General features: G+C 40.8%; 1 protein-coding gene across 3 annotated transcripts in view; it reads left to right on the plus strand.

The window, feature by feature from the left end:
* Positions 1–26,167, plus strand: part of sh2d3ca (SH2 domain containing 3Ca) — a 55,371-nt gene that overhangs the window by 1,942 nt on the left and 27,262 nt on the right. For 2 of the 3 annotated variants that reach the window (XM_005729277.1, XM_005729278.1), the window contains exons 2-4: positions 591–857; positions 974–1,424; positions 4,295–4,334. In XM_005729277.1, coding sequence (XP_005729334.1) covers positions 591–857; positions 974–1,424; positions 4,295–4,334 — 758 coding nt within the window. Of the gene's footprint in view, positions 1–590; positions 858–973; positions 1,425–4,294; positions 4,335–11,903; positions 12,479–26,167 lie in introns of those variants that run through there. The other variant, XM_005729279.1, reaches the window with a different exon arrangement.

Below are 26,167 nucleotides of genomic sequence, written 5' to 3' on the forward strand. Positions count from 1 at the left end.
CTCACTACCATCTTGTAAACCTTTCTTTTCCCTCTTGATGTCACTCTTCTCTCACAAATCTCCTCTGAGACTTGTTTCCACCCACTCCACCCAGCCTGCGCTCTCTTCTTTTGACCTCTCTTGTGCACTGTCATTTGCTTTGGATGGTTGCCACCTCCTTGCAGCTTCACCTTTCCACCTGCCTGACTTTCATTTCTCTTCTCTTCAGCGCATACCTCCACCTGTCCAGGGTCTCTTCCACCTCCTCCCAACTGTCACCACAGATCACAGTACCACAAACATCGTAGTCCACGGAGATTCCTGCTTGACATCACCACTGCCAGTCTCATTACTGTCCTATAATTCTGAAATTCTCACACCCGCCTTGTCCTCAGTAATGATCTTTATATCTCTTTTGCAACTATAAAGAGCTTTCATTGTTTTAAACAGTTGCATCTCACCATAAATGCTTGTTAACATAGACTGAGGTACAAGCATTTTTCCACGGTGTATTTAAAGTAAGAGCAGAAAAAAAGGAGACTAGATGAAAAAAGAAGCGACCAAGATCACAACCTGAACACTCGCTCTTCTTTAATTGTCTTTCTCTCAAGGTTTCAAATGGTTTGGCAGCCTAACCAACCTCAGTTTTCGCCGCTCCACTGAGAAATCACCTTCCAAGTCCTCTAAATCAAAGTCTGGAGCAGGAGCAGATGACACTGATGGTTGCACAGTCCTAACTCCGGTTGCTGAGGCGACTGTGGATGACCTGGGGGCCATGCGTCCCCGCACTGCCAGCTATGTCCGCTCCAGTGAGAGCTATACACACGTGGGCACGCTACCACGTCTTCTGACGAGGAAGAAGGACAAGAGCGCCAAAGGTAAATGCAGCAGAAGTTACCATCATCTCTCCAGGCTGGCTGAACTTTTGGGCTTATATGGGGAAATATTTAACATGCTAAATAACATGCTTTCTCTCTCACACTCATGTACCCAGGATGCCCGAGCAGCAGTAAGAAGGCTAAAGACAAGATCAACAGAAGTCAAAGCCAGCGACCTGCAGGAGACCAGAGCTCACTGAGACTCAAAGATGCCAAAGAGGCTGAGGATGTAATTAACACTGATACTCGGCCCCATGCACTGCTTGAACCTGATAGTGAAAGTAAAAAACCCGAAACCTCAAACGTCGCCTCTGGGCCTACATCTTCAAGTGTAGATCTGCCGCCATCTGATGGCTGCGGCGCAGAACTTCAGCCAAAGATTTGCGACAAGCAAGGCGTCACCGAGGCAGGTGCAGACTCGAACCCCGAGAAAGAGAACTCGTCACCTCCCCTTAGCAAAGAGAATGATGAGGCGCATGCAGGTCATGGTTTAGAGCCAAAAGAGGAGTCCAGAGAGGCGACAGACGGGGCAGAAACAAAAAACCAGGAGTCTGACAGCATCTACAGGTGATCTTTTTTATATCTTTCATTTTTAAAACCACAGTGTTTGTAGCTATTTGTTCACCTGCTACATGTACTAGGTCTACCCAATTTATTCTGTGTTTTATAAACTAATCATACCACAGCCTTGCGTATGGTCATGTTCCAGCACAGAAAAACTGAACAAATGATGGAGGAAGGGAGCCTTAATTAAGGCCGAGCACCTCTAGTCTGGTTGTGTTCTTTGAGTAAGCCAGAGGGCGCAGATCTGCGGGTTAAACTGCAAATTCGCTTTGTGCAGACTTTGCTGTAGACAGGACTTATCCGAAGCGATGCACGTGAAGTGGGAATATAACAGGATTCATTAAATTCTTTTGTGGGTAACATCGATTCTTTTTTATCGATTGAATTCTGCTGGGAAACTCCTAGTTTTATGACTTTTTTTTCTCGCATTGATTTGTTCTTACGCACAAGAACCCAAGTGAAATAAGATTTTTGTGGGCTTATTGCATGCGTTTCATAATTTATCAACAAAGCCAAAAGTTGAAGAAGAGTTTGGGGAAATGTACTAAGACTTCAACCGATCTCATGTTCTCGTAACTTTCCCATGGCATGTCAGTGCGTGTCTCGTGTTAGAGTGGGATTTGCACTGCGTGTGTATGTGAGCGCGTGCTTGTTGGCTGTGGTTATGCTGGCACGCGGGGGCTCGTGTGTGTGTGTGAGCGTGCACTATCAACCCGTTAGTTCTAGCCGAGGGACCGTGGGAAATGCAGCTCTATATAGTGTACTCCAACTTCAGTATAGGCACATCAAAGAGTTCTCCCTCCTGTGTCAGTTCAACCCTAAATCACAGGTCTTTCCATCGCTCAGCCTGACCGTCCATTTCCCTTCCACGGCCTGTCCACAGTGCAGCTCTTTACTCGTATTTCCCAGCTTTACTGGAAAACCTTTTTCAGTTGATTCTCAGTGTTGGTAGTGTGTGGTACTTTGGGATTCTGCTAACAATGAAATGTTGTCATCTTGTTTCTGGGCAGCTGGCAGATACAGGTCCTCTGTGTCATTGTCTCTCAAGCAACAAAACATGGACATTCAGCATCTACTCATGTTGTCACTCATGCTGTTATGGCTGCATCTAAAACAAGTACAGGATAACCTCATTTCCAAATAAGTCGAGACTGTTTAAATTGCAAATGAAATGATAATGCAGTGCCTTAAAATCGGATCATGTTTAGCATGTTTCAGAACTGACGAGACAAATTTCTGCAGCTTTAAAAAGAGAACTGTTTCCTATTCTCACTTGAGAAAAAGTTTCAGCTGCTCAGCAGTTTGGGGCCACATTTGCTGCACTTTGTTTGGTATACATGCCAAACGTCTTCACTAGGTGATGGGTGACTTTAGCACATGGATTACTTTATTGCTTAGCCATGCTGTTTGAATAGATGCGGAATATGCCTTGACACTGTGTAGCTGAAATAAGCAAGACAGTCTCTGAAAAGATGACAGCATGTGTTATATCATCAACAGTGCAATTCATCAAATCACAGCTGTGCAAGTTAGCCATGTCAAGTATGCTAATACATCCTCGTAACAGCACAGATGCTGGCTTTCCAATGTCATTTTCTTTAGTTGTGGACTGTTGGTCAGACAGTTGGATTGTGTTGCATGACAGCAGATGTTTTTCCCTAACTTTCTGAGATTTTATGAACTACGCAATGAAATCATCAGCAAGACATTTTTTTCAGCGTGTCTAGTGTTTATCAAGTGAGAAGTCAGTTTAATAGAGTACATAACCCACTGTCCTCATCCTTGAGTAAGTTGAGGGCAACTTGAGGTAGCAGCAGGAGAACTGTGAAACTGAGTTTTAATGAAGTATATTATCCAGTAGATGAGGTACAATGTTGCAGGCAGATTATCTCTAATGAATTCAAAAAGCTTTCTTTTTAGTCTTCTATGCACTTTATTATCAGTTTCAGGGCACTGAGTGGGACCTTAAGTTGCATCCTCCTTTATAAACTTTTCAGGCTTTTCCACTAGACGTGACATCAAAAACATGCACATACACAGCTGTGGGATTTTTTTGAAAGTGTTGGAAAAGAGCATATACATATTTAAAACAGACTACTGCTTCTGAATTTTATGTAAATCCGGGGTAATATTTGTTCTCGCTAGTGTTATCAGATGCATAGTTATGCATTAAAATATTCTATACTTATACAATATTAAAAAAGAAAATCAGGGTTAAAAGCATAGAAGCAACTGTGGCTGTGGCACTGTGGCACTCCTCTACTGTGGGACCTATTAACATTCCCAAGCCTACTACCATGATAGGGGCCTTTGATCTGACCTCTCTGTAGTCATGTATAACACAGCTTTGCTCTGGGCCCTGTGAGACCCTTCATGCAAGTGGGAGCTGTGCTGAGTGATCTTAAAACTTGTCTGGGAGTGTAATTGCCCCTTTTGCTTGCCACTGCACCGTATCTGCACACTAGTGCCCACACTGAGGCTCCCAGGACTGCAGCACAGTGAGTTTTGACACATGATAGGGATCCATCATGAGTGTTAAAGCGTGAGTTATGGTGCCTCTGAGATTTAAGAGGCCAGCTCCATATTTAGCAACCTTAGATGCTCAGTGGGATTTGTTATCTCTCTATTTTCCTTGAAGCTGCGCTGCAATAGTGTTTTACTCACTGGAGAGCGTGCTGCTGTTGTGGGAATACAGGCAGACCTTTTGTGTGTTAACATGTGCTGCACCTGTTAGAAGAGCAGATCAAACACAAAGCCACGATTGTGTGTATCAAAGGTTTATAGGCTTCCCCCCCTGTTATTACAATCCTGAGCATTTTATGTCTTTAATCTTTCTTTTCTCCTCTTGTCCTTCTTCATTATTCTCTTTTCAGCCACATGAAGCCAGCAGAGGACCGATCAGAATATGTTCAGGTGGGTCTGCATCTGTTTTTTTAATCTTCTTTTATGATTATGCTGTTTATTCTTCTGCTCTGTGTCTGGGCGTATTTTAAAATTGCCCTAAGGAAGCATTTCAAAAATCTCTACCTTTGACACACAGACAAAAAGCCCCAATAATTTTTCACTCTTTACCTTTCCATTATCATTATATATTTTTTAATATACTCTTCTGTCACAAACACACATTTAAGACCTTACACTTGAGCAGATATTAGTTGCAGTTTTCACCATGAATGTGCAGTTGAATTTCCTCCTGAACTGCATGATTATTAAGATGATTACATTTGATATTTTTTTCATGTGAGTGCTCAGATGTAATTGTGGCAGATTATTAGCCCCTCAGTTTTCAACAGCTATGCTCATTTGAGCAGGCTTACTCTGCATTTAGCCTAATTCAGCCTGCCATTTAGCTAATTGAATTTGGAGTGAGGAAGTCTGCGCCTTAGAGCCGGCACTGTGTGCTGCAGCCAGTAGGTGGGGCCATCCACTTTGGGTGTGAGCTCCTCAAAGAGCAGAGATCGTGAGAAGCTTTTTCCACGACCTTGGAGAACATGGTACAGATTCATGCATTTTCTTTTTAAAACATAGCATGAGATCAGCTGAGATCAAAGTGGAAGTGAGAATAAGAAGGTAGGGTTGAAAAGGGAGGTAGAAGGAAGAAAAATAGAAAGAGAGAGTCAAATAAGCTGCTGGGCTCTTGGGATCTGTTTTTTTATTGATTGTACATCAGAGCCAGGCAGTAAAAGTATTCTCCTATGACCTTGACCCGTGTTCCTTCTGTAAAACAAATATGTTCAGATTTCACAGGCCTGACAAATTACCTACAGTTAGAAATGACCTTTTTTTCTAAAATGTTGGAAACCAAACATTTGTGTGTGTGTGTGTGTGTGTGTGTGTGTGTGTGTGTGTGTGTGTAAATTATGTGCATATGTCAGTATCTTAAACTTAACTAAAACAAACTTAGATCATTAAAAAAAACATTAAGCTTAGCAGTACAACTATTGTAAAAATGTGATCACTTCATTTGTAATTCAGTTTAAATTGTATTTATAGAATTCCAAATCACAACAAAAGTCACCTCAAGGCACCTTACATTTTAAGGTAGATCCTACAATAATACATTCAGAGAAAAACCCAACAATCAGAATCAGAAAGACTTCATTTATCCCCAAGGGGCAACTAACATACAACAGAAGAGCATAGCGTCGTATGACCCACTATTAGAAATCACTTTTGTGACATTGGGAAGGAAAAACTCCCTTTTAACGGGAAGCAGAACCAGGCTCAAAACCCAAACAAAGCATTGTTCTATTTATGGCTACTGGCCTGTCTTTTAGTTGTTGTGACAAAACTATTTTAGTTACTGAGTTTTTCAACTCACAAAACATTTCTTCAACCTTATACTTTGTTATACTTTTAATTCTGCATTCTTTCATTGTGATTCTTCATGTTATTGTCCAGTACCGTGCCGAAAAATGACCATGAATGTTATGTATTGATGGTGACAGACACTTTAAACAAGCATCCACTGACAGCTTTAACAGACCCACAATGGTCTGCTAAAAGCAAAATCCAAACTACATCCAATCAACTCAAAATTGAAATGAAAATATTTTCACAGGCAGGCACAAATATAATTTCATGGTCACTGGCTTTCTGAAATAGAGCCTCCATTCTTTTTCTAGAAGGTTAGATTAGATGAAGCCCTCACATTTTTATAAATTATATGTTAGAGCTCCAGTTTAATTTCAGGCCACATGTCCTGCATCCACTATGAAACACTGTTCATTACAGCTAGAGAAGTGTGCCTTGAAATAAGCCATGGCTTCACTGCATAAACTCTACAATTACCGCCTAGAAAAGGTTGCTGTTTATGATGTGGTCATATAAAACACAGGGTGCCTCATGAGTGTGTTATTCACACCAAGTTTGTAAAAAGTCTGATATATGATCAACTTGTGCCAGTTTTCCCAATTTAAAACCCTTGCAATGCTTTATAACCCAAGTTTGTTTCTTTCTCCCCACCACCATCACCCACTGTCCCACCCAGTCCTTGAAAGCTGCCAGCAATCCCTCCATCTCCTTCCATTTCTCTGAAACATTTATGACAGCTGATGTTTAAATCAGGAGTTGGCCTCACTGTTCCGTGTTATAATGTGAGAGACGGAGCCAATGACTATCTCTGAGGGGGGTGTGGGAGGTGTTTTCACATGTGCCCGCTCACACACGTTTACATTCATTTGCACACAGACACATGCAAACACAGGATCGCACATAAAGTGAAAATGAGACAAATTGTAGCAGAGAAAGGCATACAAACCAATCTGATGTGAGAAAGAAAATAAGCAATCAGTGAGAAAACCCCAAAAGCATTCAAGACAAGCACTTCATCTTTTCAATTTTATCATAAAATATCCATAATACCCAATATCATCTATTTTTCATGGCGACACATGGTTGGTCAAGCAGTACATAGACTGATTTTGGTTTTGGACTTTTAATGAGAGAAGTAATAAGTGTCTTCAAATGGTTTATAGTTGGTCAGTAAATAGACCAGACAACACTGTTTTATTAAGAAAAAATCAAAAACGTTTAGCTTCAGTGTGAGTTTGTTTTTGTGCCCATTAAGTGAACGTGTGGTTACTGTCTTTATGATTGTGTGTTTATTTTTGCCTGTGACCCAGCCTGTGCTTTGTCTCCTCTCCTGTTTTGTGGTTTGGTTGTACTTTGACAAAAGAGGCGGAGGTGAGCTGGTTCATATGAGGTTTATTAACATATGTTTGCAACAGGACTCTTAAAATGAATCTGTGTGTGCACGTGCGAAGGGGCTCAGCTGTGTGTATGCGCCTTACTACATGTTTGATTATGCGAATGGTTTAAATTTCTAAAGTCTGTGTGAGTCTTTGTGCTGTCTGATTAAATTAAGGCAGTGCCCTGTGGGGGCATGGACGAGTGTGCCCGTGTGTGTGTATGTGTGACTATTACATTAGATTGAATTAATGTGGCGCCTCTGCAAATGGGAGTGGGTGAAAACCATCAGGGCTGGTAACACACCCCTGAAAAGTGTTCGTTTACTATCCCTTTTTTATAACAGACAGAATACACTCGTGCAGAAAGCTTCACTTTCTGTAATGAAAAAGCAACTCTGAGTCTTTTGTGATTGCAAGAGTTCAGATATGCATTATGTAAGCCAGCCTGTTTAAAGTGGAACTATTGTGCTTTTCAATATTTGTCATGTATATACACGGTTACAATGGTAAAGGCTGACCTTAAAATTTTTTTGCTATTTATATTATTTCAAGAATACAAAACATGAGCTGTGAAGGAGCAAAATAGACTCATTTTAAGAGTCCTCCAATGCTAAATTCTTATTATTTTTTTTATCAAAACTGGAAAACCATTATCTAATCCACTGATTTAGCCTCTCAATCAACGGCCATTTTTTAAAAATTTCTTATGAGGTCGAAGAAGCTGTTTATGGCTGCTCTCTTGCCATAGCCAGTGGTTTCAAGATTGCATTTCAGGACAAGGATTGTTTAATTACACATAACCCTAACCTGCAAAAGATTGTAGTCCAAGTTCTATGACCAAGCAGACTACAAATTGAAATCTCAAAGCTTCCACCACCATTGTCCCTTTCCAGCAGATTTTGGATTTTCATATCTGTATAGAAATAAATGCATTAGAAACTAAAATAGCATTTAGTGTATTCTTGTAAATGTCCTTACAGTTATAAACAGAAGCAAGATTGATATATGGGTAGGCATATATATTATAACCCAAGATTGGTCTATCATATTGCTATCAGAGTATAGTTGTATATTTCAGTATGTTGTGATATGAACAGTTATTATGGCTTCTAGAAAGGCAATGTAGAGGTAGTCATGATATAATTTGGGAAATACATTTCATTAAAGTAAATAAACAATTCAATATTTTATTTTTATTTTTAATAAAACTGTAACATTTCTGAATATTAAATGCTACGCTAACATCCTCACATCGATGATGTTGATAGATAATATACATATAGTGTCTTTGTTTAGCATGCTAACATTTGCTAATTAGCACTAAACAGCGCACAGGGGACATTTATGGAAAGTGTTTTTGCTGCCATTTGGATATAAACCAAAGTAGTGAAGTAGTACAGTTATGAACAAAAGCTTTTAGGCAATCCTCTTTTTTTTAATGCTTTGGAGGGAAAATTTGCACATGCAGCAATTTATTGAGACACATGCAAACATGCATGGAAATACAGCAGATAAAGTGAAAAACAGAGTTTGTACAATTCTAACAAGCTTGAAAGTCAGTATTTGGTATGACCACCTTTATTCTTCAACAGCACCTGAACTTTCTTAGGCAAGCGTTGTTATAATTTCTTTAAGTAGTCGTCAGGAATAGTTATCCAGTCTCCTTTAAGGACATTCAGTTTGCTTCTTTGGATTTTTGCTGCCTCTGTTGTCTGTGAAGATGATCCCTCACTGCTTCAAAAATTGTTGAAGTCTAGAGTCTGGGGAGGCCAGACCACGACAGTAATTATATTTCCATCTGGTTATACTTTTACTACACTGGTGTAAACAACATCATTTTTTACTACCTCAGAAACTGCAGCCTCTGAGAGAGAAAAAATTACTACATGACCAGTGCATTCTCAAGTATTCCCACAACTTTATCCACTCTTTTTTTAAGGTCACCATGAAGCAGAGATACTTGTCTTGATGGTATTACACAGTGTTTAATTTTTGACTAAGATGTGTCTAGTTGCTACAGCAACCAATTTGTGTAAAGTGTAGTCATTTTAATGTGATTAAAGCGAGTGGGGTTTTAATTGCACTGTTTAACACTTAAATTAATATTTTTCAAGGCCTTTGTGTGGATGGAGGCACAGCATTCCCAACAGACCTCTTTCTCTCTTTGTATCATTATTGCAGGCTTTGAAACGCATATCTGTGGTTCGATACGGATTAACCAGTTCTGTCCTGTGAAAACACACTGATGACAATCAGACCTGCAGTTCATTAGCTGTACCTGGCTAACCCCCAGTGGAGCCAGGCACAAACACACACACACACACACACATAAAGATGTGCTTTCGCTAATATTCTTGATCTACCCTCAGTAGATCTTTTTATTTCACACACGTTTTCATAAAAATATTTTCCTCTATTCCCTTACAAGCAAACACACTCACGTGCTTGTATCGCTATCTTTGTGAGGACATTCAATGAAAGTGAGGCCAAAAATGTCCTTACTTAAACAAAATCACACCAGTCCTCATAAGCATAGTTGAGCAAGTACATACACATGCACACACTTCATATCCTTGTGTGTCTCTCCACATTCACACACACTTTCATTAGTGTGATGCTTGCAGGCACATGCAGGGATTCTCCATTGTGTTCCCTATCAGCCTGCGGGATGGGGCTCACTAATTAATATTTAACTGAAGACCGCCTCCAACCAAGAGAGGAGATGCAGAGATAGAGGACTGAAAGGAGGGGAAAGTGGAAGGATCATGGTGTGGAGGAGAGGGGAAGGACAGGAGAGAGAATAGGCCGGGAAGGATCAGAAGGAAGAAAAGCCTGGAAGTCTGAGGTTAGGCTATTGATCACAAGGATAAGAAGGCAGGAGAGATGAGGGGAGGAGTACGGTGACAAGAGCAGTTGGAGAAATGCTGGATTTGACAGAGCCTAGAGAGAAGGAGATGACTGATGCAGAAGCACTGAAAAGAGAAAGGTTCAATGAATGGATGACAGTGAGAGCAACAGAGAAGAAACTGACAAGAATTTGAAGAAAATGTAGGAATGAGACAGACGTTTTCTGACAGAAACACTTCTCGTCAATGCAGAGATATAAAGAAAGATAGATGGATTTAAGGGGAAGCAGTAGCAGGAACAAAGTAAGGATGAAGCAAGGAAGAAAAAAAATGCCGCAGCTCCACACTGCAGCAGATGATATTTGTTTGACAAAAATTAATTCATCCAAGGATGAAGTTTGAGTTTTACAGAATTTGCTTTAAAACAATAACAGGCTGTCTTCCTTTACCAGCTGTGTGAACCAAATACTTATTGAAAGGTAGCCAAACAGGCTACAATTATAGCAGCAAGCAGACTACCAAAGATACATATTTAAATATAAATATCAGTTTGTGGAGTGGCTTCAGGCTAGTCTAATACACCCTAATTCTGACACATTTAATGATAAACTCTCTCCATGCATCAAATTGTAGATTTTTTTTTCTCCCACATGTGTGGCAGATGTAACATGATGTATGTTATGATTGTTTTGCCATGGTATTACAGAGGATTGAGAATAGAAAGGCACAAGGCCCCCCTCTTATGAGATTATTTGTGTCCCCGCTGTGTAATCTGTCTAATCCAGCACTGTATGGTTTGAGATTACGTTAAGAGGAGACGTTGCAGTTAATGAATCCGTCCTGTGTCTTGTAGCTCCTTATCGTTCAGGCTCTTTGTCTCTGGCTGTGACCTACTAACGTGCATTCAGGAGGCAGATTAGAAAGGTGATTACTGGTATCATCCGATTCTGTGTGTATGTTTGTGTTAGTGGGGCGAAAGATGACCTCAGATGACAAAGTGAAAAGAAGGAGCATGTCGCTCTCCTTCTCAGCCGCTTTCTCTCTCCTGTATCCGCCTCTCGCTTTCCTGCATTGGTGCGGACCTGACTAAATGCAGTGTCAGAATTTTGGATGCTGTCAAGGCTCTGGCAGTGTTTCCATGGCGAGGCGTCCTCAATGATGTCACTCACTCGGGCCTCTGGAGACAGAGCCCCACCCCTCCTGACATCTCCCTGCCGGTATGTGCGCGTGTGTTTATGTGTGCCTCCATGTGAAATGGGCCGGTGAAAATCACACCATGTTATCCTTGAAACACCTGCCTGTGTGTTTCAGCCCGTAATGAGCTGTCTAGCTGCAGTCTGCATGGCTTTGTAGAGACACATCATTATATCCTGCAACACACACACACACACACACACACACACACACACACACACACATGCACGGGAAGATTTCTGCCAATGTTATTTCACCACGGGAAGCCAATGCGTTTTGGAGGCTGCTATAGTAACATATAGTGGCATGTGAAAATGTAGGTGGAATAAAAGGTGTGAGTGTGCATTCAAGCATTTGTGGAGGGGGTGCGGTCTTGTCGGGTGTCTTTCATGGCAAAAGAAAGGTTAGATTCCTTTGGGAGGCTGCACACGTACTCTTCTCACCCTCCTTGCACCCTCATCTTCTTCATTCATCATCTCATCTCTTAATTATCTTTTCTTTCTCTCCTCCCCATCTTTTCCTTACTTTCTCTCTGTTTCACTCCCTTCGTCATCTCCTCCACCCCCCACCACTCTCCCACCCCCCCTGTCAGCATTGTCTCAGCCCTGGAGCGGGGGTCATCAGGAGGGTGGGTGGGGTTTCTGCCTTCCTCTCTGCTTGTGCCTCCTAGCGTTCAACCCCCTCCCCTCTTCTCTCCCTCCCTCCTTCCATCCAACCCTCTCTCCCACTGGTCCACCCTCCCCCCACCCACACTCCTTTCATCAGCAAGCAATGAGGTAATCCCTAGCAGCCGCGTGAAGTGCAGCAAGTGCAGTGAGAGGGAGAGAAGCGAGAGCAGAAGCGAGAGAAGCCGGTGCAAGGCAGAAGCAGCGAAGATGTCAGGAGCTGTAATATCACTGGCTGTTATCAGTACCAGCTGTTAGCAGCTCGCTCGTAGGTAATAGCTGATGTTGTCACAGGCAGCTGCATGCAAGCTGCAGCTTTGGTGTTAGCGTTTTTAGCTTGTAGCCTGTTTTTCTTTCTTTTCTGTTTTTTTGTAGTGGTGGCACTATGTTGAGTGGCTGTTAGCCAGACAGAGAGGCAGGCAGGGGTGGGACAGGCTTAACCCAAGGGCTGGTGTTTAGATTGGACACCCCAGGTGGGGAAGAGAGAGTGAGACAGAAAAGGGAGAGGTGAAGTAGTAGAAGAAGAAGAAGAAGAAAAAAGAGTGAGGTTTGAGAGAAGGTAGCAGAGGTGTGTGCCCACCATGACGGAGAGGTGTAGTCTGTGGAGTGCCCTCTCGGCTGCAGCATGCTGCTTCTATCGGGGATCCTTCATGCAGGTGCAGGTGAGTGAGCATTTGTGTGTGTGTTGTGCTTTTACTGTTTAATACTCTGCATATGTGCAGTATACGGTCCAAGTTTCCTTGTATTTTGTGCATTTGTGTATGCATGTGTGTATGCATGTGTGTGTTTGTGAAGGTTCACGCTTCTGTATATTTGTGGGAGGTGTGCTGACTGCTGGCTCCTCTTCTGTCCCGGCAGCTGGTAATGTCAGCCTGCCTGGTAGTTGGCAGTCTGATGATATCATAGACTTTGTACAGTACTTGGGTGTCAGATAGACTGTGTGAAAACAATGTGCGGAGTGAGTTAGAGGGAGCTGGTGAGGGAGGACAAGGGTTTGTGTGCGTGGCTTTGAGAAAGAAACCATGGGAATATGCGTTTGCACTTTGCATGGTTGTGTATGGGAGGCAGAGAGGGAAAGTGTGTGCGGTACAGTATTCTACGGTATCAGTTGTACTTTGGTCTAATTTAGTCTTGCTGCTGGAAACCCAATATCTGACCTTATTCCTGGACAAAATGACACCAGCGGTATATTTGTGTTTGTGTCTGTACTTCCATTAGTGATGCTTGATATTCGATGATCATTGGCGAAAAGCTTGTTGTTTCAAAATTTCAACTTTTTAAAGGAAAACAAACTAACAGCTCAGTTCGGGAGGAGTGGGTAGTGATGCTTTTTGGGATCTACTGGGGCAAGGATGTTCAGAGTGGGAATAACAAGGCTTTCACATGACAGGAGTAATAGAAGAAGAAAATAACAGCAATGGATGAGATGATGGGAAATGACAGACTTTAGGGTACAAAAGAATGTTATTGCCTGAAGTTGTAATACTGAGCTGGACTGAAGTGGCTCTTCTCTTCTCTTCTCCCTGCTACATGTGTTTGCAGCCAACTGTGCTGATATAATTATGCCTTTACAATGAACAGGAAGGATGCAGAGTTGTTTACAACTCGCTGTGTTTAAGCAGGCTAATCCCCACGTTAAGCGTTGACTTGTCCCACCTTGTCTCTGGCAGCAGGACATTTTGTCAGTGTCACATCTAGCTGAGAGAGTCTTCATCCTGGATTACTTTGGTTGTCTTTTTGCATTTAATACATATGTCCGTCTTAGAGAAAGACACACACGTAGAGATTGTTGGCTTTTTTCCTTCTAGTTTTTTCTTTGAGGCATCTGCTTTTGTTTAGAGTGAAGTGATTCAGAGCTCAGAGTAATGAAGTTATTTTAATTAAATCTGTCATGAGGCTCCTGTGTAGTGGTGGTTTTGGTGGGGCTAAGTGTGTGCGAGTGGGGGGTAAATTAATTAGCAGTCGTTGAACAGTTAGCGTTAAGTGGGCGCTTTCTAATGTAAGAAAAAACAAAAGAAACATTCACAGCAACTCAACTTTGTTTACAAGCACTGTGATTTTTGTCTATAGACTGATATTGATTCCCCAATCCATTCCAATTAAACATAGACTGTCAAACACAATACTGCGTGTCACGTAACCCAAACTGTGTGCGACAGAGAGCTCAAGGCTTCAATCATTACCTGTGCGCTTCAACACCACACTGCTTCTTTTTCTTTCCCTCCAGGGGTTCATTTGTTAGATTATTTGCACTTGTTACACCTTTTGTGTTAGATACTTGCAACTGGTGATCTTCCATTATGAAATAAATAAATAAATGAATAAATAAAAACCAAAGTGATTGTTTCACTGGTGTGTGAAGCCATTAGAGGACCCACTAATGCTGTGATATCTCTTCTCTTGGTGCTTTATGTCCCTAAAAGCTGAAGCGCTCTGCTTGATGAATATGACATTCACTGCTGTTATGTCATTTATGGTACTTTGAGTGAGAATTAACTGGTGGTTTGAATATGTAATTTTACCAGGTAATTACAGTGTAACAAGCAATACTAAAACACTTATTCTGTACTTTTTATTTACTTCTCAGCAAAATGATTTGTTATAGAATCCATGTCAAGAAAAGACACAGATATATTTTTATGTAAAATTCATGGTTAAAATCTAGCAACAGTTGTGCTTTTTTTCCATAATGACAAATAAGTATGTTATTCAGTATTTTCAACATGCTTGTAAAGTAATTATTTACGGTGTATATTTGCGCTACCGGTAATAAATACAGACTGGTTTTGGCTTCACCAGTGCTCATTAATAGCAAGAAATAACAAAAAGAAAAAAGGCAAAAACTGAGAGTATTGTACTTTCTTTTAAACCCAGAGACAACCCAGATATACAGTAATGAACCAAAAAGCTCATAGATGAGATGAAGAATGATGTCAGAACACATTTACACTTGTCGAAGTAAGTGTAAGTCAGCTACACAATCAGTCTTCATATCTTGTCAGTTACACTTGAGTAAAACTAGGACAGCAATCTCATTGCGACTAGGAAACATTGGTGGTTACCCGGCAAATACACTGCCAGGGACTGATTTAAAGGAGTTGCAGTAGCCAACTTGTAGGCTGGAAATTGATCGTGCAAAACCATAACCTGTTGGTGACCACTTTCAATAGTAAGGTGACCACACAGGTCGCAACCTGACGCCATGCAGGTTGTGATCAGACTCGGACTGGCAATCACCGTCAGACAGATTGGTGAAGATTTGCAAAATGCAAACTCACTGCAATCAGTGTTAGTCAGTCTGTGCCAAAGAGTGGAACTTCTTTGCAATAGAGGACTGCCTTCTAGTTATATTTCTATGTAAAAAGCATGGTTGCTGAGTGCCTGTGTTATTGTGCAGTTTAATCGCCATCCTGCAGCAAGTACGTTGCTCTTTGTTGAGGAATTTCTGAATTTCCGTTTCAAATCTATGAGGCTGGACTCTGAATATAAGTAGTTAATTTCTATTTAATGTTAATAACTGTGTTTGTAGATGGCGAGTTTAGATTTTCACAAATTTATCACACTTAATCGCTGTATTATCACAAAAAGACTGCACGCAATCGCCAGCTTGACCCCATTCATTTGCAAACTGAAGCCATCGCCTTCTTGACACAACAAAGTCACTTTGAGGATGGTAACTGACTGTGAGTGGTTACAGACCTGCTCCCCATCTTCGAAGCAAACATTTTAAATGCAACAAGATTACAAAATTGTTGCACACGGTCACAATAACTGTCTTCAACCACTGAATGTAGCTTACCCAATGCACTGGATTCAGGAGAATCAGGGGAAACTTTGGAAAGTTTTAATGTTAATACTTCTCAGCCAAGTTTTAAAAGCATAATTGCAGCCAAAAGGGTCATATACTATAATCATCTCTTAGAGTAATTTATGAATTAATTAATAACAGTACATTGTTGTGCGGCTGACGCACCGAAATGATGTTAACACAGTGACGGTGTTCTGTGACCTCAGCTCATCAGCTGTATCAGTGAAGGGAGATTACACTTGATCCCCTGGTCTAGACTGCAGTATGAACACACACACATTCATACACACAGGCATGCAGCTTAACCATTGTATTCATTATGTGCCCAGTGCTTCCAGCGCGTCTCTGTAACTGGGACAATATAACTGCCTGCTGGACTCTTGCAGTGGTTTGAACCTCCAGAAAAAGACACACACATGCACACTAATGCACACATGGAAAAAACTTGAATTCATAAACAGATGCACGGACATGTAAATACACAGAATGATCTTTTCCTCTACTTTGATTGTTTTTAAAGCTAATCCTTTTTGTCTAGCGTCCCAACCCCCCCAGTCCACCAATTGTATCTCACTCGCCTCTGTAGCCTCATTCCCTGCTGACCTGACAGCATGTGGCAGCCATCATGCCAGCCAGCAGCCGTTTTCTCTGTCCTTTAGCATTCCTGCAGCTTTACCGTATCTGGAACTGTATCTGTCAACCTCCAGCCGTGGTTCATGCCACCTCCCTGCCATCCAGTCCCATGGGCAGAGAGAACCAGTTTTCAGCAAACTGATACTCATTGATCTAGAGATTTAGGCCAGAATAAGGCGATGCATATGTGAAAATCTGGTAGTTTGTTTACACTTTTTAAAAAACAATTCTTTTTGCATAGAGTCTATACCAAAAGTTACTGTTTCTTTTCTTCAAAAAGACCACAATTAACTTTGAGAGTTTAGATTAGATTCAATAAGAGTTGGCCTAATTTCTTTTTCTTTTTTTTGGAGAATGTCATCAGGGTTTAGGGACTGTCAGAACTTGACCGGGGTTTTTTATTTATTTGTCAAACTAATTAAGTAATTCAAAGCAACAATAGAAAATGTTGATGAAACAGTACATTTATGACCTACTGCAGATGGATTTTTCTAGAAATCCTGCTACAAATAGATCTTAAATATTAAACTAGCCAGCGTTATTGCATTGGAATCCCTTCTGTAATGTCGTGTCCATGTATTGTCTACATTCCCAGGAGGAGCTCAAAATTTAATAACCGAGGTTGAACCTAGTAGCACTGTCCCTTTTAAGTCCTCTATATGATGGTCATATCGCTACACAGTCTCTGCTTTGACTTTATTAGCTTGAAAGAAACAAAAATCTCCTCGTGCATGACAGATGACGTTGTCTTAAATTGGTAGGAAGCCCTTGGTTGGTTTTGGTCAACTCGCTCTGTCAGAGCAGGTTTACCAGTAATCATTTTGTGAGTCAGATCCCCAGGGGGTCCTCTGTTTCATATTAGCTTTACCCATCACCCCAGTCCCTGACTAGTCATTGCTAAGCTAGCTGTAGAAGATATGGCCCTGTTAATGCCTTTATGTGTGTGTGTATGTGTGCGACTCTGAGTGTGTGTATCTGTCCAAGCCAGAAACGGAGCCCAAACCAATTGGTATGTTTTAGTATTGAAATATTCACCATGTAATCCCCTCTTCTCCACTCCTCCTATCTCTCTCTCCCTCTCGCCCTCCTCCCCAAAGCTATTCACCACAAATCCTCTTTTGGCGTGCCTGCCTGTCACACCCTGCAGGCAGGCAGTGTGAAGGGCAGCTGTGTGCGTGTGTGTGTCTGCTTAAATTGCCTTGTTTCAGAGCCCATATCCTCATTAGAGTGCTGTGATGTTTTTGGCACTAATGAGGAGCAAGGCTGCCTGTGTGTGTGTGTGTGTGTGTGTGTCAGCTACGTACGTGTGTTTCACGTCTGCATGACTCCATGTTTGTGTGTGTCCGCTTAGTTATTGCTTCATAGTAGAGATGATGAAACAATATTGTTTGGGCATTAGCTGAACAGAAAGCATAGTTTAAGCCAACGTAATTGATCAGCAATTATTTAGAGCAGTTAGCTCTATAAAAACTGTTTAATACTTGCAAATGTTTTTGGTTTATTGAGTTTTTATGGCTCAAACTAACACATTAAGTAGGAATGAATGATAAACCCCTAATACAGTCAAAGAAATAGCTGTTGTCTTCCTAAATAAAACCTTTGAGCATTTACTCATTATATTCATTGCATATTGTTTTTCCTTTCCAAAAGGGCTTCAGATTAGTCTCTCAAAAACACTATTTGTGTTAAAAAATACAGCTGCCAGTTTTGGGAGGGAAAGATGAGACTATAGTACAGTTTTAAGGACCCCCCTCTATTGGTAGGAGACAAGAAAAGATAACATTGTCAGTGCTTTGGATCCTTATCTATCCGTCTTATCTCCTTACAGGCTTTACAAAACCTTCCTCTATCTTTGCTCCTTTAAAAGGAAAGCTATTTTTTTTAGTGTGACTGCTCAAAATTTTTGTCAAGAAGGCATAAATATAAATTTAAATATGCTTACAGTAAGTCAAAGACTTGCTGCACTATAGAAAATGATTGCACAGTTGGATTCAGTAGAAAGTGCTCTGCTCTGCGGGAGAACTGTTAAAGAAGGGATGTACTCTAACTGCTAATTCTCACTTTATATACTTTATTATTCAGTTTCAGCTACATTAAGAGTACAAGTACACATATAACATAAGGAGGGGGCTGGGGGGTGGCGGCAGAGGAACGGTGTTGATCAGTCGATTAATACAAATGTGCTGTTAGTGGTTCCCTTGAATGCAACTCAAGTGTTTTATGACCAAATTTCTACTAAGTTTGTTCTTAGTCCTCTATAGAACGTCACTTTTCTGCACAGTGAAGTCTGGAAGTCTTTGACTTCCAACTAATCTGACTGTCCGACTGGTCAGGCCTTTGGTGCATTTAATTTCCTTGTCCATTTCCTGTCTATTCCTCCACTGCATCAATCCAATAAAGGCAAAAAAAAAAAAAATCCATAAAATAAAAAGCAAAATACCTGCATCCCCTAACCAGCATTTAATTATGCTGTTACTCAACTTTCAGCAGCCAAAGCCAAACTGCGGACTTAATGCATTTGTGCTTAAAGCCTCTTACTGTGAAACTGATTTGGAAAGTGTTGAGTTTGCTTTAACAGCATGAGTCCACAAGTATTTAATTTCTTCAGCAGTAATTTGTCCCTCTGATACATTGTGCTCGGGCGACCCTTAAATCTTCATTTTGGCTTAGGACGTCAGATAAAGCACAGAAAGTTAAGTGGTTTTCCAGCTCCAGGTCACTGTCAGGCAGGTTACTCAAAAAGATAGAACAAGCGCTTCCATTTGTAAAGGGATGAAGTGTGGATTTACATATGTACTGACAGTTGGTTCACTGAGCATCTTATCTAATAACGGTAAACTGTTTACAAGGTTGATTGTACAAATTAAATGCTCAGCTCTGAATGTGATCAGTCTTAGACCTACAGGCAGTCACGTAAAGGCATTCGTTTCAGCAGTACTGTAATATGCATGAATGTGATCAGTGATATCTGTGTGCATAATACAGACTGTCTAGTAAAAAATGTATCTTCAGAAACTCTGTGGTTATGCAGACTCAGACTCATAACATACTCACTGTTCAAACAAGTGAAAATGCAAAAAAGGAAATGGTCTCTTCATATCGTGACTTGAAGCTGCAGGCCAGGATCATAGAGCTTTCTGGCTCAGTGCTGCATGTAATCGTCTGCTCTTTCCTGACATGATAGAAGAAAGCTCTAAAATAAAATAACATAAGAACATAAACCTGTGGTAAATGCTCCGATGCATTCAATTACAGTCTGGGCTTTTTAAACAGGCGATGACGGAGAAGAGATTATTCTGAAGAATACCTGGCTGCATGTGAAAATAAAGTGCCCTTTGGCTCATTATTATATATTTTTTCTCTTCTCTTTAAACATATACGGTGGAGGACTTAAAGTAATAACATGAATATTTGCATTCAAGTTTTTACATCATTTAGTGCCGTTGCCTCTACAGACTTTGAAGTCACAGGTTGTTTTATTTCTTCAGATGTTTGGATCTACATATGGAGAGCTTGGTAAAACACACCAGATAATAGAAACCATTGTCTATAAGAGGTGGATGCAGAAGCAAAAATCTATGTGTGGGAGGAGCTAGGGGTGGTAGTAGGGCTGTGCGATATGACCAAAATCTCATATTCCGATAGAAGACATCTGTTGTCCGATAACGATATAAATCACAAAAAATTGTACAATTTCTGTGAATCTCGGGCAGCTCGACTTGCGTGAAGTGTTTCCAGCTGGGCGTTGTGTACCCAGATCAAATGTTTTAACTGATGCATGATACTATAGATTTTTAGACATAAGTTGTAACGGCCGCCGTTTTCTTTGTGAGTATTTATTACACGGCGTGCTGCGGGGAAAAGCCCGTTCTAAAGTTTGAGTCTAGGGTTTATTTTTTAGCACCTGACGGCTCTTTTTTTTGCTTCTCATCCGTAAACTCTCTGCATACTCTTTCACGTGATTTAGTTTATTTTGAAAAGTCTCAACAGGATCTTGAGCTTTATTCTGAAAGGTTTATGTGGGAAAATAAACAAGCGGACACGCGATGGTTTTACCGTCGTTGTTGCTAACGACAACGCATAAAAACAGGCGCTTGTCCGTCCGTAGTGTGTTAAAATTTGAATCTAGAAGTTGAATAACAATTCACATCCAGTTAGGATTGTGCAGTCTAATATCGTTAGCGATAATAGCTGTATACGTTTTTATGTGATATAAAAATGTTAAGATGTGATATTATAGTGCGTGGAATAACAAGATAAGCCCAGGCATGAGAGCATGAGGCGTATCCAATGTTTTAGTATCTAAAAAGCGAGCTACTTTCCAAAAAAGCACGGTACTTTTCAAAATACGTGAGAAAACTGTTCTTGCATAAGGTGGAAACGACAAACTCGTTTCACCACTCGAAGCAAAAACACAGCAAAATGAAGTGCAACCGTGATACGTAGGAGGAGATGCTAGCAGCTGGAGACGTGCGATCCAAATGTAAACGAATGGCTCCACCAAAAGTCGCTGGAGTGCTCCAATCTGTGTGACAGGAAGAGCAAACAGCAGATGGAAATGACTCATGCTGTTACATGGTGGAAAAGCAGCACTTTAAGCAGCTTGTTTCAAAGCTTGACTCAAGATACAGCATCTCAGGTAGGAAATATTTTTCAGTTTCGTTATGTGACGGTGTTGTGGAGCTCCTGAAGAGTTGCAAGGTTAAATTATTTTAGTTATTATTTAACCAAAATGTTAGGTAGTTAGATTAGTTTTGCTTAAATTTTCCATTGAAAAAGAACATTTACTTACATTTCTAAATGCTTCAACCTGCAAGTGTCAATTAAACACTGCTCAGTGTTTAGTTTTCTGGGCATTTTAACATGGGCGCCTTTGTGCTTCTGTAGCCTAGTGTCCATTTGAAGAACTCCAGGTTTGGCACTTGTTTACTGGCTTCATTTTCTAGCCACTGAGGTTGCTGCATCCTCACAAAGTTTAAAAAAGGATGATTATATTAAGAGAGGAATGGATGCTAAAAAAAGCATGGACGCGCCACTAAATGAAGAGAAATGATCTTATTGGGAAAACCTTCTCACTGTGAACATAAGAGATTAATTACAGACTGAACTCTAGGTTGATTGCATTGCCCATTAGCTTTAGAGTTTATGTATGTGCAGTCACTTTGTTCACCACTGATTGAGAATAATACACTGTTCTCTCGCCATCTCCAAGTCCTTGTGTCTTCATTCATTTACAAGTTCTAATGTTGAGTTTTAGGATGATTGATGGAAACTGTTGGTTTTTGGAAACAAACTTTTCGAAGTGAAATGGATGCTGAAAATCAACCCTCACCAGCGTCTCACCAAGGAAATCACACATGCCTGCAGATCCGCGCATACGCATTCAAAGCTCACAGATGCTGGGAAAAACACAGCTGAGAGGGAGTGTGGCATAGTGAAGGGATTTGGGGCAGGAGGTTGCCAATTGTTTGCTCTCTTCATCTTTGACCTCTTCTGACCTCGGAGAATGCAGAGGCTTTTGGATCTTAGGCTGCTGCAGCTTTAAAGACTCAGTTCTACCAAATGAAACAAATAGCCATTCTGGCATGGGCGAGTTGTGCGCACAAGCTTTAATTTCCATTGTTTCATACAAAAAGTAGTGCCTTCTGGTTTGAAATGACATACAATAAGTGCAGTCTGGAAGACGGCGCCTACGCAGACGTTGAGGTCATGCTGATAATGGTGAGAGTGTTCTTTTGGTGAATGAGTAAACTTGACCACAAAATCAGATCACAAAATCACAAAAAATTCATTTTTATTAAAAAGAATGTGCTTTCTGGGATTTTTGATCTTTAAGTCTATATACACCCAATCCAAAGAGCACATTAGACAAATCCAACTGAATGAAGGAGTCCCTCCTACTTGGACGTTTGGGTTTTCCACATGTTTTCTGCAATATTGTCAAATATGTAAAAGAATGTTTGAGTAGTAATTCTAGCATATTAAGTAGCCCTATTCTGAAGCTTAATTTTCCAATGATTCATTCACTGATTTAGGCTTATTGTTAAACGCAAACGAATTTTCTCTGGGAGAATTTTTTTTCCTCTTTTTCGGTGAAGGTCTTGCAGCTCCCCGTGCCTTTGTAGCGTTTTGCTCTAATTTCTAATAAATCCCACTGGGTAGCGTGTGTTTGAGTTACAGAAGGCCCTGGACCTCTGCGGAGATTTTAATGCATCATTTTCCTTTATGAAAAGACCCGAGGCCATTAAAGCGTCTCTGGGTGATTTGCAGAGAGCAGCTGAGAATGCCGGCGAACGAGCGCCCTATCGCTTTCATCTGCACACGCGCTCACACAGGAGCAGATAGTCAGTACATGCTTAAGCAGGCATGCCTAGATTGACACATTATTGCTGCAACTGTCTTGTTTTTGGGTAGGTTTGTTTTTTTGTTTTTTTGTGTGTGTGTGTGTGTGTGTGTGTGTCTTGTGTCGACAAGTGAACAAGCTGCAGATACACAATAAGAGATTTAAGATTCCGCTAAGGTGCTGATAATATTTTTCTTTTAGTTACTAATGAAGCAGACTGGGGTGTTAATGTGAATCAGATACAGATACTTAAGCAGTTTTTAGCTTTTTGAACATAATTACATTTCAAATTAGACAGATCAGAGTAACACTCCTGCCAGTAAAATTGAATTAATGCAGTGTGGACACACAGATCACGTGCTGGAACATCTGCAACTTAGGCATAACCATAATGATTCGGTTTTAGCAAAGGTGATTAGTTTAAGCAGAGAGACAGATGAAGAGGCTGTGTTGATATAGCTGTAGACAGCACTTATTATGCTTCCTGAATGCAATAAGGAAGTAATACAAGTGTCCAGATAAAAGAGAATAATGGACATGGCACAGGCAAATAACATCCCCCAGCAAGACAATTATTTTTTATATCAGGACATCTTAGAAGTGTGTTATTATGCTTGGTTAAGTGGCTTTCAGCATGTGTGGTATCGGTAATGTGCATGCTGGATTCATTCATTTACATCTACAGCATATGAAAATTAAGGCTGGCTTGCATCTTTTGTTCACACGTGAAGTCTTGGCAGAAATTCCAGCAGTTACGCTGGCAATTACAAGCCCATGGGTGACATCATTCTCTATAAAAGGGGTATCAGGGGTGAGGGATGGAAGGTGTGGGTGGTATGGAAATGTAATGGGGAGAGAGAGAGAGGAAGAGACAATGTGCAGCGCGTTGTAACAGGATACAAGAGGCTAATGTCTCATGAGCATTTCTTGGAGGATCTGTTGTGGAGTTTCTCACGGGAGTGTTTAAACATAAGACTTTCATACACACACACACACACACACAAGCACTCTTCCACACTTGAAGAAAGTCCCTTTCAGTTTCCTGTATTTTTTTTTTTTTTTTTGTTTCCCTGAAAGCTGTGACAGAGGCGAGGCTGCTCTTAAAGGGAGTGCATGTGCAAGCATCAATGAAAAGTGGTGTTAGAGTGCGTGTCCATGTGTGTGCATTTTTATTGCAAAGTGAGAGTCCCAGCCAGCAGTAAAAGCTCCATCTGCATCACCATGACAACAGTCCGGTAACAACAGGGAGACAACACCCATCTCAACCCTCCCAACCCCCATCCACTGTGTGTTTGTGTGTCTGTGAGTGTGCGCATGCTTGATTACATGCATATTTGATCGTGTGCATTGTAGTGAAATTTCATTGTGTGTGCGTGTGAGAGAAAGCTTCCATTAGGGAGCATCCCAGCAGGTAATGTCTGACTCTGAATGATGGACACAGCCCTAATAGCTGTGCCTCATTGGGGAGTGGTCACAACCACAAACACACGCACACGTTTCTTTTCAGCCTTTGGATGAATGGAACTGATACCTCAGCAGTGCTCTCCTACTGTCTGCCTCAGTCAGCCAATTGCACAGCTTACTGCCGAACCTACAGGGAACAATGACATCATTGCCGGCCAATGGCATCACAGCTTTAGGGCGTGCTTCTTTCTGCTGGTCTGCTTGGCTGTGGGTGACAAGGAGGAGTGTGTATATGTTTTTAAAAGGGAGTTAAAACTGACTAGCAGGCGTCTGCAGCCTCTTTGTGTGATCAAACATTTTTCTTTCTTTCTCTTGATCTAATTCTTCTGTCTGTTCATCATATTACATTTTTTTCTTACCCTTTCACTTATCTTCCTTCTTCCCTGTCTTTTCTTTTTTCTACCCTCTTGCACATCTTTTGATGTCTCTCTTCCACAGTTTGATCATCAACTACATCATCATCAACTCTTTCTGTGTGTGCTTGTGTGTCAAGTTACAAGGCCAGTCAATAGGTCTCTGTGTGTACTGTGACTTGGCAGAATTTATGTGCATGCATACTGATGCAGTAGGGAAAAGGATGCCACAATGACAAAGCTTCCAATAAGCAGGACTCGGTTGCATTGTAATGTAGGGTAAAGTGAGGATTTGCATGACACTGTTTGTATCTTTGTATTCAGGAAAAGTAATTTAAATTGAATCCAAAACTGGAATGGTGATAGAATGACATTAAAATCCATCTTAAGTGGGTGTGTAATATTCTAATATTGAATTTTGGAATCATATTACCTATTATCTCCAGTTTTGAGCCTTTGGGCTGGGCTCCTATACTGTATGTGTCAGGCAATATAAAGCTAACCGAGCAAGATACAAGTAGTGGTGTCAAGTGTTTCTTTTTATTCTTACCATGAAAGCAAATAAATCATTTATTTCAACAAGTGTTGAGCTTTTCCTTAGAATCGCTACAGGATTGCCATAATTGTAGTTCTCCAGGCCTATCAGTTGCATTCTTAACAATGCAAGTGTGATTTAGTGAAGTATCCATAAAGAAAAACAATGACTTCAGCTCATGCCATTGGAGCTTTTGTACACTTGAGTCACTGCACGCCTTTTTTCTATTCTAGTTGCACATTGTGTTCTGACTCACAGATAACAAAGCACAGGTGCTGATGCAAACCTACCTTTTTCCCTGCTCAAAAAAGATCAGGAATAAATAAGTGAATTAATAAAGAATTGGACTTATAAGCTGATGTGTGGTATAATGATTGCAATACCAGTCTATATTTGAGCAAAATATACCACAACACACAAAAAAAGATTAGCCTGATGATGGGAAATGCAGTCACACTGGATTTATACTATCACTCTGAGCACTTTTTTTTCCCTTACCTACAGCGAACACAGGGAAAAGTCCTCCTTTTGAAGTCTATCCTGATTTAATCCTATTGCAATTTTGTTTAAAGCTCAAACTTGAGCCTAATCCTTTAATACTTGTATACTGTAGGTGATTTTCAATCAGAAACACTGTGACCAACATAAAGAGATATAAGTCAACTGACTGACAACTCTGGGAGTAATAATAAAAAATACATCAAAAGCTGTAGATGTGTTTGTCAGATGTGCGTCCACGTCTCTTGGCTGTGTTTCAAGTTGCAAAGCTGATTAATCCTTGTGCTGTCAGTTTGTGACTAATTAATTAGTTGCTGTGTCACCATATGTGTGTGAATGCCTGGTAACAAGGTTGCAGCTTAGGCTTCAGCTTAATCTGAGACATTGTTGACATGAAACACAAATAGAGTGACAATTAAATGAACACAAAGGAGTCAAAACTTTATGATGGCCCACAAATAAAGCAAATGTGTTCTATTAACTCTTAACAGTAGATGTAATAGATGTGTAATATGTCTTCATTGTCTGTCATTTCCAACAATGTGAATGTATTTTTCTTTCTCCTATTTTGGTGTTACATGCATCAACCATCTAATCCTGAAAAGGGTGGGTTTTCCAGATGTTTGGGCCAGTGGCCCTTAACCAGCACCCATTATTGCCTCACTGTCGTGTGTCCTTCAATTGCTGCTTCCTTCCTTTTTGTCCCTTATAACCAGA

Source organism: Pundamilia nyererei, unplaced genomic scaffold (genome assembly GCF_000239375.1).
Source record: "Pundamilia nyererei isolate P.nyererei 1_Seehausen unplaced genomic scaffold, PunNye1.0 scaffold00032, whole genome shotgun sequence".
Classification (NCBI taxonomy): domain Eukaryota; kingdom Metazoa; phylum Chordata; class Actinopteri; order Cichliformes; family Cichlidae; genus Pundamilia; species Pundamilia nyererei.